The sequence below is a fragment of the Penicillium citrinum genome (assembly GCF_028827155.1).
Source record: "Penicillium citrinum strain IBT 23319 chromosome Unknown utg000002l:1.0-3833315.0:1.0-3834789.0, whole genome shotgun sequence".
NCBI lineage: Eukaryota > Fungi > Ascomycota > Eurotiomycetes > Eurotiales > Aspergillaceae > Penicillium > Penicillium citrinum.
Genome location: NW_026622687.1, coordinates 1,579,641 through 1,593,233, shown reverse-complemented (window position 1 = coordinate 1,593,233; position 13,593 = coordinate 1,579,641). Strand labels below are relative to the sequence as shown.

Sequence of the window (13,593 nt, the reverse complement as noted above, 5' to 3'; positions counted from 1 at the left end):
CAGGCTGGGTGTGCTCGGAGTTTACACTAATTCTTAAATGATCTATATAATTGTTTGATATATCTCCATTCCCCAAGTTCTTTTATTTTCCTTTCGACTACTCCGTCACAGTACCTACTTTCTCAAACATACCGGACAGAATATACTATGTCGAACATTGTGCATAAAGTCAAGGACGCCATATCCGACCGGGATAAACCAGTTACTCGCAGTCAGGCTGGTGATAATCGCCATCGCAGCGCAGGGAATCCTTTTACACCCAGCTACAATACAGGCCAGAACGCTACAGGGATGAATCAATCTGCTAATATGAATCCCAACGCGAATCAACCTGAATTCACTAACTATAGTTCTGGTGGTATACCCAATACGAAAACACAGAGTACGTTGTTCAATAGAATCTGAGCTTCTTTTGATTTTGTGTTGGCTATTTTATACTCATGCTCAACCTATATCCAGATGATCAGTATGAGACTTATCCAACCAGCACTACAACAGAATCCAATGTCGGCCAACCCAATGCTAATGCCCTTAACTCAACCTCGACATCTGGAGATACCACGTCGAGCGCTAGCTCTGCCGATATGAATGCTGGCCCTCACAGATCAAACCTCGCGAATAAGTTGGATCCCCGCGTCGACAGTGATTTAGGTAATATTGAAACTACATCCTTAACAGATAATACCGAAAGAAAAAGGGGAAATAAAACTGATTCAAACTATAGACAATAGTGCAAATCAAGGCACCGCCGGCTTTCAAAGAAACAATGTTGGAAATGCCCCCCAGACCTTGAACCCAAGCAATATGAATCAACAACAATCGTATAACCAAGGTTCGGACCGTCATACATCAAGCGACGATGACTTTAGCAAATCTACCCAGGAGCATCGATCAAACCGTCAACCTGGCCAGTACGATCAGACAGGTACCGGTGCCGAAGAGGTTGACTTCAGCTCGTCTACCCAGGAGCATAAGTCTCATAAAACTAGTAGCCATATGACTCCCTGCACATCCAATCCTGCAGAAGGTGGACCAATTTCCCAGAACAATAATCCTGCTCAAGCCAACTTTGGTGGAAATGCAGCTGGTGGTAGTAGCTATAATCAGAATATGGGCATGGACACGGGAATGGGAATGGGCACTTCCGGATCTGGAGGCCAGTATAATAATGCTCCATTCGAAAAATCTAATGCTGCTGCCAATATGCCGTCTGAGCAGCAAAATGTCGGTGGTCAGCGTGGATATTAGTTAGTGTCCTGTGTATGGAAAATTGTCAATTTCCGCAATAAGGTCTGATATTTCGCGATTGTTTGGTTTTATTCATGATCCTTTTGTTATTTCTGTACTATAATTTTCTAGTTTGTTGTCCATATTTTTTTTTCTTCTTGAATGAATGATTTTTAAGAGGTTTTAATACACTGCATATATACCATGTAGAAAATTGAATGCCAAACGAACTCGAAAATTCCATATTCTAAAGCAGTTATAATCTGCACCCCGGGGAATCATCAAATATGACTGGACTAGACAATAGTGTTATTGTCACCATTATTCAAGATACTAATTACATCAGATATACCATACCCGTGTGGTATATTGTTGCTGTAAGTCTATAGACAGAATACCCTCAGATCACATACCAATTTAAAAACTTATATTCAAAGCATAACATCATATCATCATACTATTTCTACTCATCAACCTCATCACCCAGTCCCTCTCCTCCTCTGACCTCCTTTTCTTCTTGTCTCCCCTCCATCCTCATGATAATCGAGTCCTCTTACAATGCGCAAAACACTCCAGGAGCGTGCGCAGAGATAGCGTATCACAGTAGCACCTTAGCGCATAGCCCGAAGCCTCGGCCTGCGCATCGGAATCCGAGTAATCTAGCAGATTCAGATCGAAGTTATAACCAAGAACTTAAGTGTCTGTCCGTTATTGCTGGTTTTCATTGATTCCTCTTTCCTTTCTTCAGGTAAAGAAGATGATGGGTTGAATATATCCGTAATCATTGAATCATGTTACCAATTTACGTCGCTGAGTTGGAGTTTACGGGATCGGAATGCACCTCTTGTCCCGGTGGGTTTTTCAAGACGTTGGCTTGCTGGGATTCTTTTTTCAAAGTCGGCTGTTTTATTGTTAGCCCTCTAGCTTGGTTCAAGGGGGTTGTACTAGGGGAGGTGTAGGAGGGAGGAGAATAGGGGTATGTGCGGACCTTCTGTAGCTTCGCTTTCGTTTGATGCTTCGTAGTTTAGGACCAGGTTCTTGATTCGTTGTTGTTCTTCACGATCCGCTTGTTGTTGAGTTCGCATTGCGACGGCGAAACTTGAATCGGAGGGGAGGTCGATGGTCCGAGTCTATGTGCGTCAGTACTCAACTTATTGTTGGGGGGGGGGGGGTTGAAGATGAAGAGAGGAGGGGGTATTACCTGCTGCTTATTTCCCTTCTTCGTCATGAGTGAAAAGGACATCGTTTGAGCTGGAGCTACAGGCTCAGGAACATCCAATTCACCAGGAGACATAGCAGAAGCATTTTCCCGAGCAGGTCGTTTCATCGGTAAAGGGATATCAAAAATGGCTTTTCGTTCAAATCGTCTTGAATCCACACTTTCAGACATCATTTTCTCGAATTCACGATCAAATTCGGCTTCCGCTTCTGGATCTCGTTCTTCCTCTTGTCGTGTAACGATAATCTGTTCATCTTCAGATTCACTCTCATCATCTACTTCTGGATTCGGTCCAGATGCATCTTCGGCCTCATCGCTAGATTCCTGCTCATCTTCGATTTCGGGAATGGCGTCTTCCTCAAGACCCTCGTCGGAAGAACTACTTTCTGCATCCTCCTCGTCTACCTCGAGGGGTCTTTCGGAATCGGGCATGTTGTAATTCTGTGCGACGGCTTCGCTGAACATTCGAGTTGCTTCTTCGGCGTCTGTTGCTAGTTTCCATTGTGGTCGGAGGGAAGAATATGTGTCTTGGACAAGGAAGTCGACATCCATAGGCATTGGATCTTTCGTGAAGAGGTAATATTGGAAGAAAGTGAGGAAGAAATCTAGTTTCTTCTTTGCAGATCCACGGTCAAAGCAGTGACCGCATGTATCAAGGAGTGTGCAAGCAAGACGAACTCGGAAATAATCATCTGGGAGATCGAGCATGATAATTCTTCCAGGAATCGGAGTACCGCCTTCATGGCCAAAGGTCACGATTCGATACAATGTATCAAAGATCACGGGGGAGTCAATCATCTTGTAATTGTACAATTCACCCAGATACTTGACCTCGGCAATCCGCTTCTGATTAAATTTGAAATCATTCTGCTCGAGACCCAGTATTATTTGTTCCAGAACGTTATCAACCACTCCGATGACAAAATCCTGGTGGTATCGGTACAACGCGCTAACCAGAATGGCCAACAGATGAATACTCCCATATTTGACCTTGACGGGTTTGCTGAAGACGCGGTCAAGAATATCGACAACCTCCTCTTCCTCCCAGTGCAACTTTCGAATCGCCTTTAATATCTTCGTGTAGTTGCGCTTGTTCATATCCAAATAAATCAATCGTCGAATGTACTGCTCCATCGGAGTTCGTTCTTTCTGCTGAATCGCAGGTCGTGGCGGTGGATCAACATAATAGATCGCATTTTCAATCACCATGCGTTCCTGTTGCCCAATATGCTGGACCGTTTTCTTCCGACCGAGTGTTTCTAGGAAAGATGCCATGCGAGGAGAGGTTTCAGGGTTGCGAAGTAGATACCTTCCGCAGTTTTCGAGCAAGTTTCCAATGATTTCGATGTTCATGCGAGAGAAGTCGTCGAGCGAGACCTTGAAGCAGTGGAAAATAATGTGCTCCGGAACCACGCCAAACTTGGTCAATTCTGCGAGGTATCGTACGTTACTCATGCGCACTTGTCCAAGGAACTCCTTAGACTTTCTCCGCTGAAGACTTCGGAATTCTTCATCAAGGTAGGTCGTTAGGCCCTGGGGTATATCAGGAAGATATTGCCCAAGTGTAGCCACTAAGCGCGAGTACAAAGGCAAGAGATCAATTCGGCCTTTGGGGATATCTGAAACAGCCTTCACGAGACGATTGCGAGAAGCCTTAGAGTTGACGAAGCAAAAGTCCAAGGCAAATTGGTCCACTTGGTCCTTGTTCTGTAGATCAGGAAGTTTTCCGAGTAAAGCATCGACTTGTGCACCGACAGTTTTACTAGCAATGGCGGTGGATTGATCGTCTGCTTCAGCTGCAACAGCTTTTTCTTCCGCTGTATCAGTCTTCTCGGATGGAGATTCAACCGTACTGTCTCCGTCTGCTTTCTTCTTCCCAGCTTCCTCGCCTTCGATCTTCTTTTTCTTGCCATCCTCCAAAAGCACAGCTGGAACTTTGCCTTTCAAATCAACCAAATTCTCATAAAAGCGTCTCTCTTCTTCATCTTCCCAAATACCAGCACCATCGCCTTGACCCCGGAGATAATCAGTAGTCTTCACCAATCCAATTCCCCCACCAGCAGAAGCATCGGTAGTTTCTTTCTCAACTAACTCGGGCATTTCAGCGCCCAAAGCCTCACACAGAACTTGGGTATTTGCAACAAGTTTATCGAGTGTTTTCGTCTGCTTCTCAAAATTAGACTGTCGATCCTCGAAAATCTCGCCACTCTTCACATAAGCCTCAGCATTACGACGACTTTGATTAGACAACGCCTTTTGATCGCGCACAACATGCGCCTTGACATCGTCCAGATATCGATTCAAAATATTCTTAAATCGCATCTGCATCTTTTCCGGTGTCAAAGGCGGATCCGCATCATCCGAATTTTCAGTATTCTCGTTCTCAGTTCCCATACTCGTACCTCCATCAGCTTCAACCGTCTTCCTCCCTTCATCAGCTAACCTGGTACCAAGGATATCCCAACTAAAGCTCTTAACGAAGAGCACCGCCAAAGGCAAATTCGCATGGTCCCGATCATGACCTAAAAGATCCTTCAACACTTCTAATGGGAATGGTTCCGCTTTCTCTGGATCGCGCGCGGTAGCGGGTAATTTCTGCTTTAGAGTTGGCGGTTCGGAGGCTTTATTTGCCGGGTCTTTCCCCTTGACACCAAGATCATCCGGTCGTTCAACATCATCCAGAGTCCGAAGTACGCCAATGAGCCATAGTTCCGTGACAACACGGAGTAATACCCGATGACGAGCAAGTCGTTCTTTTTCCTCGCGTTCTCGGAATTCCTGACTCAGTTGTTTGAGTGAGGCTTTATCTGGGGATGTTAGACCGCGGCCAAGTAACCATCCAATGTATCGGGTGAATTCTGTAGGACCGAAGCGTTGATGTAGTGCGGCGACGATTTCGACACCGACTGCGATTTCTCCGGGGGATTTTAGTTTCGATAGACCTTCGTAACAGGCGGATATGATCTCGGATAGGTATTTGTGTAGCGAGAGGGTTCGAATATCAGATAGGAAGGTGGATAAAGCGGAGGCACTGATTCCTGTTCGTAGGCGCTTGATAAAGGCGGTATTCTTCTTTAGGGCTGAGTCGAGCGATTTACTGACGGGGAAGACATCTAGAGGATATGTCAGACACAATTCAACGGCGATCTTCAATGGAGTTGGAGTTGGAGTAGGAGTAGGAGTCGGAGTCGGAGTGGGAGTGAGCTAGGGGTATTCGATTGTGGATGGTGGATGGTAGGTGATAGGTGGAGGATATTTCATACCAGTCTCGCCAGCCCAAGCTCTCTCATTCAAATCGCGAAGTTCTCCTACCGTGTGAAGCGTCAGTAAGTTATCAAGCCGACGACAGCTCTATGGACCGGCAGATACTTTTCTTTTGGCGATCCATGGCCGTGGCCGTGTATGTGTAGGCCGATTCAATGGGATCCTCTCAGAACGTCTGGAGGGGAAAAGTAATGACTTGGACGCAACATTGAGGAGGAGCGATAAGAAGTGAAAAAGAAGAAGAAGGAGAAGGGAAACTGGGAGAAAATCGCAAAGCGGGATGGATTCGAAGCGGGCTTCAAGGCGGTGCGGAGAGCGGAGGTTCCACTTCTTCTCTACTCCGTACAATCGTCACTTTTATATTTCATAGATCAACTTGATATTTTTTATATTGTGATATTCGAGAGCATCGATAGTCATTACTAACATCATATCCAAGTTTTATACACCTTTCTCACATTTTCATAAACTCACAGTCCGAAATTCGAATCCTCGAAAATTCTCAAATCCTCAAATCCCCACCTAACACCCCCGATTCACCTCCGTAAACCCCCTCTCCCGACTCCCCTCAACATTCAAAAGTCTCTCCTGCAGATAATGCTTTCGATCCTGATTACTCCAACTCTGTCGACGGTCTAATCGAGGCTGCCATCCTAATCCTTCCTCTGCCTCTGCCTGAGCCTGAGCCTGCACGCCTGTCTCATTCTTATGCAGACTCTTAGGATCTGGGGTTGGGTCGAGCTCTGATTGACTGGTAGGATCTTTTGATGGCGGGGATGGAGTTCGGGATCGATCTGGGAAGGCTTTGGTGGATTGCATGGTGTGTAGTAGTTGGTGTGGTAGGTGTGATTCGTTTAGTTACTGGTGTATACTGTAGGGCAGTGTCCGAGTGTAGTGTTTTTATTCAATTGGATTGAGTGTATCCACACACACGGACGTGTCGGGCATTTCTCATAATATGATAGTATGATGGTAGAAGCTGGACTGGGTGAGATGGGTGGTTATATACTTTTCCTATAAGTCGTACTGCCAATGATACACGAAGGTAATTTGATGCGGGGTGAGTGGCGACGATGACGAACTTCATGTCAATTTGTCTATATACTGCAACTATAACCATTATTACTTAGGTAGTAACTAGTACCTACTTTAATAATCCCTCTCTTAGTAAGAGGAACAGAACAGTGAAACACTCGCTACAAACTCAACATGTCTAAAATACTAAAAAACCGCTTTTAATTTAAGCTAACGTACAAGTCATAACGACATCCCAACCTCGAAGACACTAAGTCAAACGAGCACAAGAAAAGCAAAAAAAAAGACTAAAAGTGCAAGGGAACTAAGATACATAAGTATAATCCAGAAACCACGTACACAATTGTACAATAAGCCGTACTTAAAAAATAAGTAATGAAGGCTGTCAAGGTAAGGATCATACAACTAGATGAGAGAAACGGTCGTGAGAATCGTGAGAACGCACGATGAGTCTCAAATGGACGCTGAACAAATAGAAAGCAGAGCTGGAAACAAGGGAGACAGTACTGGACGGGTAGAATATCAAGACCGAAAGAACTTGGAAACGGGGAAAGAGAGTAAAGTCAAACGCAGAGAAATCAAAGAAGAGTAAATCAGGGTATGCCTCACGCCACGCTATGCGAGTCACCTCTTTTGCATCTAGGGTGATCAATAACACTGCAAATATGTACTAATAGGCCAATTCAAACAGAAAGGCGATGTAAGATATATCGCTTATCTTTTGCATCATGTTTATTTCGGCTTGCGCCAGAAGTATTGCTGAAGATGTAAGTTAGCTAAATTCATGCTTGAAAATTGCTTGAGGTTATGGAAAGTGCTCACCTTGTGCTGTTTGCGACAATTGCGCAGACCAGGTTTACCCATTTTATGAGCTTCCAGACGGGTAGGATCATTGTCGTAATCCGGGACATAATAGTACTCCGCTTCGAGTGGTTTGCCAGCTGCATCCTTGCCCTGGCGGGAGACCTTTCCAATACATTCGGAGTTCTCTAGGATGGAACGAATCTCAACAGATGACGGGCCAGTAGGGGTGCCAACCGACTTGCGGATCTCAGGAGGGAGGTTGTTCAAAATTGTCGAGAAGGGGGTAGATGAGAGACGAGAGAAGGCGAGTTGGTTGGCGGCGTGATTGCGGATTCGATCGATACTCTCATCATCCATTTTGGGCTTCTGGTAATCATCGGACTTTTCGCGTTTGTGTAAGTGGGGTGTCTGTTTGGGGGATGAGGTTGGCTGGAGAGGTTGAGCCGGGAGGAGACTGCGAGGGGAGCGTGCAGTGCGGATTGGCGAGTCGCCAGTGTTGAAAGAAGCCATTCGGGGAAGCAGGTTGTCCCCGAAAGGACCAAAGGAGTGGATAATTGGATCATTCTCCTCGTCGTTCTCTTCATCCGATTCCTCCTCGTGTCGACCCAGGTCACTTCCCTGTGAGCTGTGCAGGAGCACACTAGCACGACGAGCAGAGCTGATTCCGGTGACGGTATTGTGACGCTTCAATGGGGATCCTTCGTCTTCATATACGACGACTGGGGCCCGAGTACGGGAGGGAGTAAATAGTGGCGAGGAAGGAGGAACAGCCCGTTGCACCGCAGGAGATGGGGAGACAGGAGAAGCCAACCGCTGGTTCTCAGGGAAAGGACTATCTTGTAGAGCACGAAGGGGTCTTCTTTGGGTCGGTGTACCCTCATCCCAGGTTTGTTCCGAGTCCGTAGACGGGCAATCCTTACGGTCATGATCGTTATCATTTCGAGGCCATTGCACCAACACACGAGATTCATGTACATCAATCATGATATCAGCGTCCTTGATATCCGATGTGAATGTCTTCCCTTTCGCCAAATCATATTTCTTGCCCTGGCAATGGATCTTAATTCCATTCCATCCCATGCACATAATCTCCACTCTGTCCCGATCGAAGGGGTTCGGGGCCGGCTTGTAAGTAGCTTTGACGTGAACACGAGAGATCATTCTGCTATTTGCCAATTGATGCTGACAAGAAGCACTTGATCGACCCATCAGCAATGGTTCTCCATTCTCTGGTAACATCAATTCCGGCACTGTCGACAGGGGAGTTCGTTCGGAGGCGGATGAGAAGATCCGACGTCCAGGATGACGAGAAGCGATACCCGGCGGCGATGAGGACATAATATGGGTTGACGATGTTGGGACAGGTGTAGGGTAGGAGATTGCTGGTTCGCGTGCCACACGTTTTTGCGGACGAGGCAAAGACGGGGATGAACTCAAGGGTTCGAAAGCCGGCAACAAAGACGCAGGACGCTTTGTGCCGGCGATAGGAGCCAGACTGCTCCTGCTTGGAGAGGATTCAATCATGGCTAGAAGTCGAGGATGCTCGTCAATCCTACTGTTAATTCCACAGGAGCTCCCTCTTTTCTTTTTCAGAGGGATGGGGAAGGAGAGGCGAGTCGAGCTCACGGACTCGCGTCACCGCGTGATGATGAAGACCGAGAAGAAGAAGAGTAAACAAGATGAGATATCCAGTAGTGACAAGAGAATTAGGTCAAAGGACCTCTCAGACCTCAAAGACCTCAAGAAAAGAGGGGGTGGGGGAAGGGTTTGGAGGTTAGAAAGGGAGAGAAGAGAGAAAAAGGTGGTGGAATGTCCTGGGCGGAGCGTTCTGCGCGGAAATGCACGCTTACAGCCCGACGCGTTGATAGGCGCCGACGAGGGTCCACTGCTACGTATTCATTCATACAGTACTTGAATACATCATAGAATGATAATATATGAGGGTATGTACTGTCTTATATTTTGATATATTTTTTTATTTCTGATCATAGCTATACTAATTGAAAGTAAGTATTGTTCTTCTCGATCTATACAAAAGTCCAAAGCGCGGTCGCGTCTGTAGTCACGTGATGCGAAAGTGGGTCGAACGCGAAGTATGAAGCAACCAGTTGGACTAATGCAGAGTACAGTAGGCGAGCATGCACGAGGCATGGGTCGCCATGGCATCGGATGATCCGATGAATATGTGAATCGATAAGAGTAGAGTGGACGTCGAGGGTGTGAGAGCTCGAATTAATCATTCTTATTCGTATTCTTATAGCTACAGTAAACAGAAGTAGCCGAGGTTAAAACACATCCACAATACACAATGAATTACACAATTGACAGAAGAAGAAAAAAAGTATCCATTGGATTTTACTGAGGGGTAGCTAGTGGCAATTCCCAGCCTCGACTTTACTCAATTTTTTTTTCCTGTTTCCTGCAAATTTCCTGTGGCAGAGTGGATATTCAAAAGTGACGCGCTAACAAATTTTACTCCGCGGGGTTGAAAGCGCGTGGTTATGCCTACGCCGCGTTGAAGCAGTTCACTTACATAGTACAATTAGCAAATTGTTAGTTTAGAATTGGTGTGTATTAATTAGATACTTCTGTGTAGAATGGACTTATCCTATGATTCGAGAAATTGAAACAATTCAGCCATCATTCCGTTTAAACTTAGAATAAGGAAATCCCTTGACACAACCGTACTTGTAGTATGTACTTGTATGGAGTACACACCGTCAAGATACAAAGCAAGATAGCGGGTCCAAAGCCCAGCCCAGCCTCGTGGAAATTGAAATTGAAATCCTCGAAGAGGTTCACACGTTTCGCTTATTTAGTGAATTTTGTTAATGGATACTTTTTTTCTTATTCCGTGGCATACATAGTAATCTGTGGTTAGGATAACCACTATCCTCCGTATCCCTACATAGCACCAAAACTTGAATCTTGAAATTAAAATTACAATTGGAATTGAAGTTTATGGGAAGTGTTGGGCGATTATCTCAATCGAATCTACGTAAGAATGTTGGCACCACGTTTGCCTGGGAGACTATCGGAATGTGGCCTTGACAATCAGTTTTTAGGATGTATTTTTGGCTATCTCAAGACGCATAGTCAAGTCACTACTTCTAGTGATAACTGCTGAATAGCTAGTAGTCGAGTCTGCTGCTAAATCAGGCTTGCAATTTCGTAGTAAGGGTACTTTATACCCATATGTATATACTATGTACTTTGTGCTGCACTATGTCCTGTTCCAGGTCATGTCCACTATGTATGTACCACGTACTACGTATGATGCAGGCTGTCAGATCAACAAATCACATTCTTGATCTGGATTTCGGGTTACTCTGGAGATTGTCGATCGTTAACTAAAGAGGTATTTTGTCGTTGCATATTTTCGATTTACATTCATACGTAGATACGTACGTACGTACAGCGCAGATGATGATTAACTACTCCGTATACTGTACTGTAGTTGAGCAGGGAACTGTGATGCGTGCTGAATGCTGTGTAGGGGTGATATTGGAGTGGAGTGGGTTAAATTGGGTCTGATATACTGTAAGTAGCTAATCAGACAATATGTACTGGACTATGTAGAGATACTGTAAGTCATGAATCATGTATTGAAGATTGAGGGTGGTTGGTAAGTTTCAGCTCTGTGATAGCACTGCAGGGTAGGAATAGGCAAGGCAAGGCAAGGCAGACCTGTGAAGCACAATAAGAAATACAGGGAATAGTAATAGAAAAATAAAAGATCTGATCGAGGTTGAACTTGAAGCTCTCAATAAATCTAATCAGATAATTGGAAGGCCTCCACAAGGCTGACCCTGACTCTCAAGGGAGGGCTGCACCTGTGGATGCAGAGAAGAGAAGAAAAAGGTAACAAAGATTGAATTTCTCCCCAAGATCTCCTCTCGTAAAACAAAAATAAAATTTAAGATACACAGAAGAAAAACAACCCATCAAGTGACAAACCGTGATATGGACAGAAAACACAAACGTGGACTGAGACAAGAGAACCTTTTGTCTTACAGCACCACGAATGTCGGGGTAAAGTGCGAAAAGAAGAACTCATTCAAGGCCATGGGCCAGTATTTTCTCGACCAATTCTGGACGAGACGCTTAGTTGGAGCCGAAGACGAACTTGGCCTTGCCAGAGGTGGAAGAGGCCTATCATCAATGTTAGAATTTGTGTTTGCGGGAGAAATTTCGGTGAAGAGGGAAAACTTACAGTGCAACCATTGCCGGAGCTGATCTTCTCACCACCCTTACGGTAGTCACCGTTGTAGAAGTTACCCTTGCCATCGTAACTGCACTCCTGGCTAACGTCACCAGTGAGGAAGATGGGGAAGTCGAGGTCGGCGTCAGTGGTGGGCTCGTTCTTGAACATGGACAGCCAGGTGGCACCGCTGGAGTAACCAACACCCAGGTTCATAGGGGCCCAGTTACCAATGGGCTCGGAGCCGTCACCCCACTGGCAACCCTTCTGGGTGGAGACACCCTTGTTGTTGACGTAGTACTGAGCGGAGGTAGACTTGCCCTCCCAGTGGAAGTAGGTAGCGCCGTTGGGGCAGGTCAGAGGCTGGGTAGAACCGTGCTCAACGCCCAGAGGGATGGTCTCAGACTCAGTACCGGGGTAATCGGTACGGCAGACGGCGACCTGGTCACCAACGTTGTTCTCGACCTCAACACCGCCAGTACCCTCGATACAGAGAGTGGTGTGGGCCTTGTTGGTACGGTACAGCTTGCCACCCTTGCACTGAAGACCACCAACAGACTGGCCGGTGGATCCCTGGGTAGAGGGCCAGTGAGCCTTCTGGTAACCAGGAGGGCAGGCGTACGAGCACATGGCACCGTCAGTGCAGGACTCGCCGCTAACAGCGGTAACAATGTCGCTGATCACCTCATCGAGGAAAGAAACGTACTGGATACCGGAGTAACCACCCAGGCCAAGGTAGTCCAGAGCGACGGCACCGTAGTCAGAGGGGAAGGTTCCGCAGTCAATCTCACCATCGGGGAATTCAGCGGTGAGACCCTTGGCGCTGGAGCTGGAGCTGGAAGAGCTGGAGCTAGAGCTGGAGCTGCTGGAAGCAGCGGCGCTGGAGGTGGAGGAGCTAGAGGTGCTCGAGGTGGTAGGCACAGCGGTGGTGGTGGGAGACGGGCTGTTAGGGGTAATAGCAGCCGAGGTCTCGAGAAGCTCCTGGGGAGCAACGGTGGAAGTGGGAGTAGGGGTGCTGGTGCTGGAGGGAGTGGGAGTGCTGGTGCTGGTAGGGCAGGCATTGGCGACAGCGCTGCCGTACCAGTCGAGGCTGTGCTCAGCGAGACCGTCACAGGCCTCCTCCTTGCTAATCTCCTCAGTCTCGCCACCCTTGTTGAGGACAACAAAGTCGTAGGCGGTAGGACCGGGGACAACAGCGGTGTCGACTTCGGTCTCAACAGCACGCTGATGGAAACGGGCGTGGCCGTGGCCATGGGCGGCCGCCAGGGAGCCCGCCGTGGCCAGAGTGACGGCAACAGAGTTGGTGAACTTCATTGCGAAATGCGTGGAGTTTTCAAGTTGGAAATCTGTGAGAAAGCGTAGAGTTAGCAATGATGTTCTCCGGGTCTAGTGTATCCCAATCTCCATAATCTAACTCCATAATGGAGATGTCTAGACTCGTGGGGTTGTTCTCTCTAGAGCCCACATGCCAGTGACCGCGCGAGATGAAGATCAGGCCAGTTGTGGTTATCCTATCTTCGCCAGTCCTATTGACAATGCCAGACGAAAACGCGCCCTCTTCTCACCAATCCTCCACATGCATTGGTTATGAGAGTATTCCCCATCTTGTACTTGGGGTGGGTGTGGGTGGAATCGGGGTTTCACATACATCAACGGCAAACCAGTCGCGCGCTTTCGTAAAGGGGGCTGTACACAGAAGGTGTCAAAAAATCGAGGTTTGAAAGAGAGTGTGGTGGGAATTCCCAATAAAATGAATGTGAATGAGAGACGAATCCCTCTAGGTCGGATAGGAAAAACTCGAGAGTGAATGAAGAAGAGAAGGAAAAAGAAGAGGAAAATCGCC

The 13,593-nt window shown here is 46.8% G+C and overlaps 4 protein-coding genes across 4 annotated transcripts; 1 reads left to right on the top strand and 3 right to left on the bottom strand.

Moving 5' to 3' along the window:
• Nucleotides 1-147: 147 nt before the first annotated feature.
• N7469_002409 (uncharacterized protein) lies at nt 148-1,248 on the top strand (the record flags this gene model as incomplete). The annotated part of the gene is made up of 3 exons (XM_056641329.1): nt 148-382; nt 460-651; nt 725-1,248. The coding sequence occupies 3 exons, from the start codon at nt 148-150 to the stop codon at nt 1,246-1,248; spliced, it is 951 nt and encodes a 316-aa protein (XP_056503823.1).
• A 923-nt stretch (nt 1,249-2,171) lies between these two features.
• Nucleotides 2,172-6,529, bottom strand: N7469_002408 (uncharacterized protein; the record flags this gene model as incomplete). Its single annotated transcript, XM_056641328.1, has 4 exons — nt 2,172-2,357; nt 2,429-5,559; nt 5,710-5,754; nt 6,328-6,529. 4 exons carry the CDS (start codon nt 6,527-6,529, stop codon nt 2,172-2,174), a joined length of 3,564 nt encoding a protein of 1,187 aa, XP_056503822.1.
• A 948-nt stretch (nt 6,530-7,477) lies between these two features.
• Nucleotides 7,478-9,073, bottom strand: fhdA (putative transcription factor Tos4; the record flags this gene model as incomplete). Its single annotated transcript, XM_056641327.1, has 2 exons — nt 7,478-7,504; nt 7,568-9,073. The coding sequence occupies 2 exons, from the start codon at nt 9,071-9,073 to the stop codon at nt 7,478-7,480; spliced, it is 1,533 nt and encodes a 510-aa protein (XP_056503821.1).
• Nucleotides 9,074-11,653: 2,580 nt separating this feature from the next.
• sun1 (SUN family protein UTH1) lies at nt 11,654-13,064 on the bottom strand (the record flags this gene model as incomplete). The annotated part of the gene is made up of 2 exons (XM_056641326.1): nt 11,654-11,701; nt 11,763-13,064. 2 exons carry the CDS (start codon nt 13,062-13,064, stop codon nt 11,654-11,656), a joined length of 1,350 nt encoding a protein of 449 aa, XP_056503820.1.
• Nucleotides 13,065-13,593: the final 529 nt, after the last annotated feature.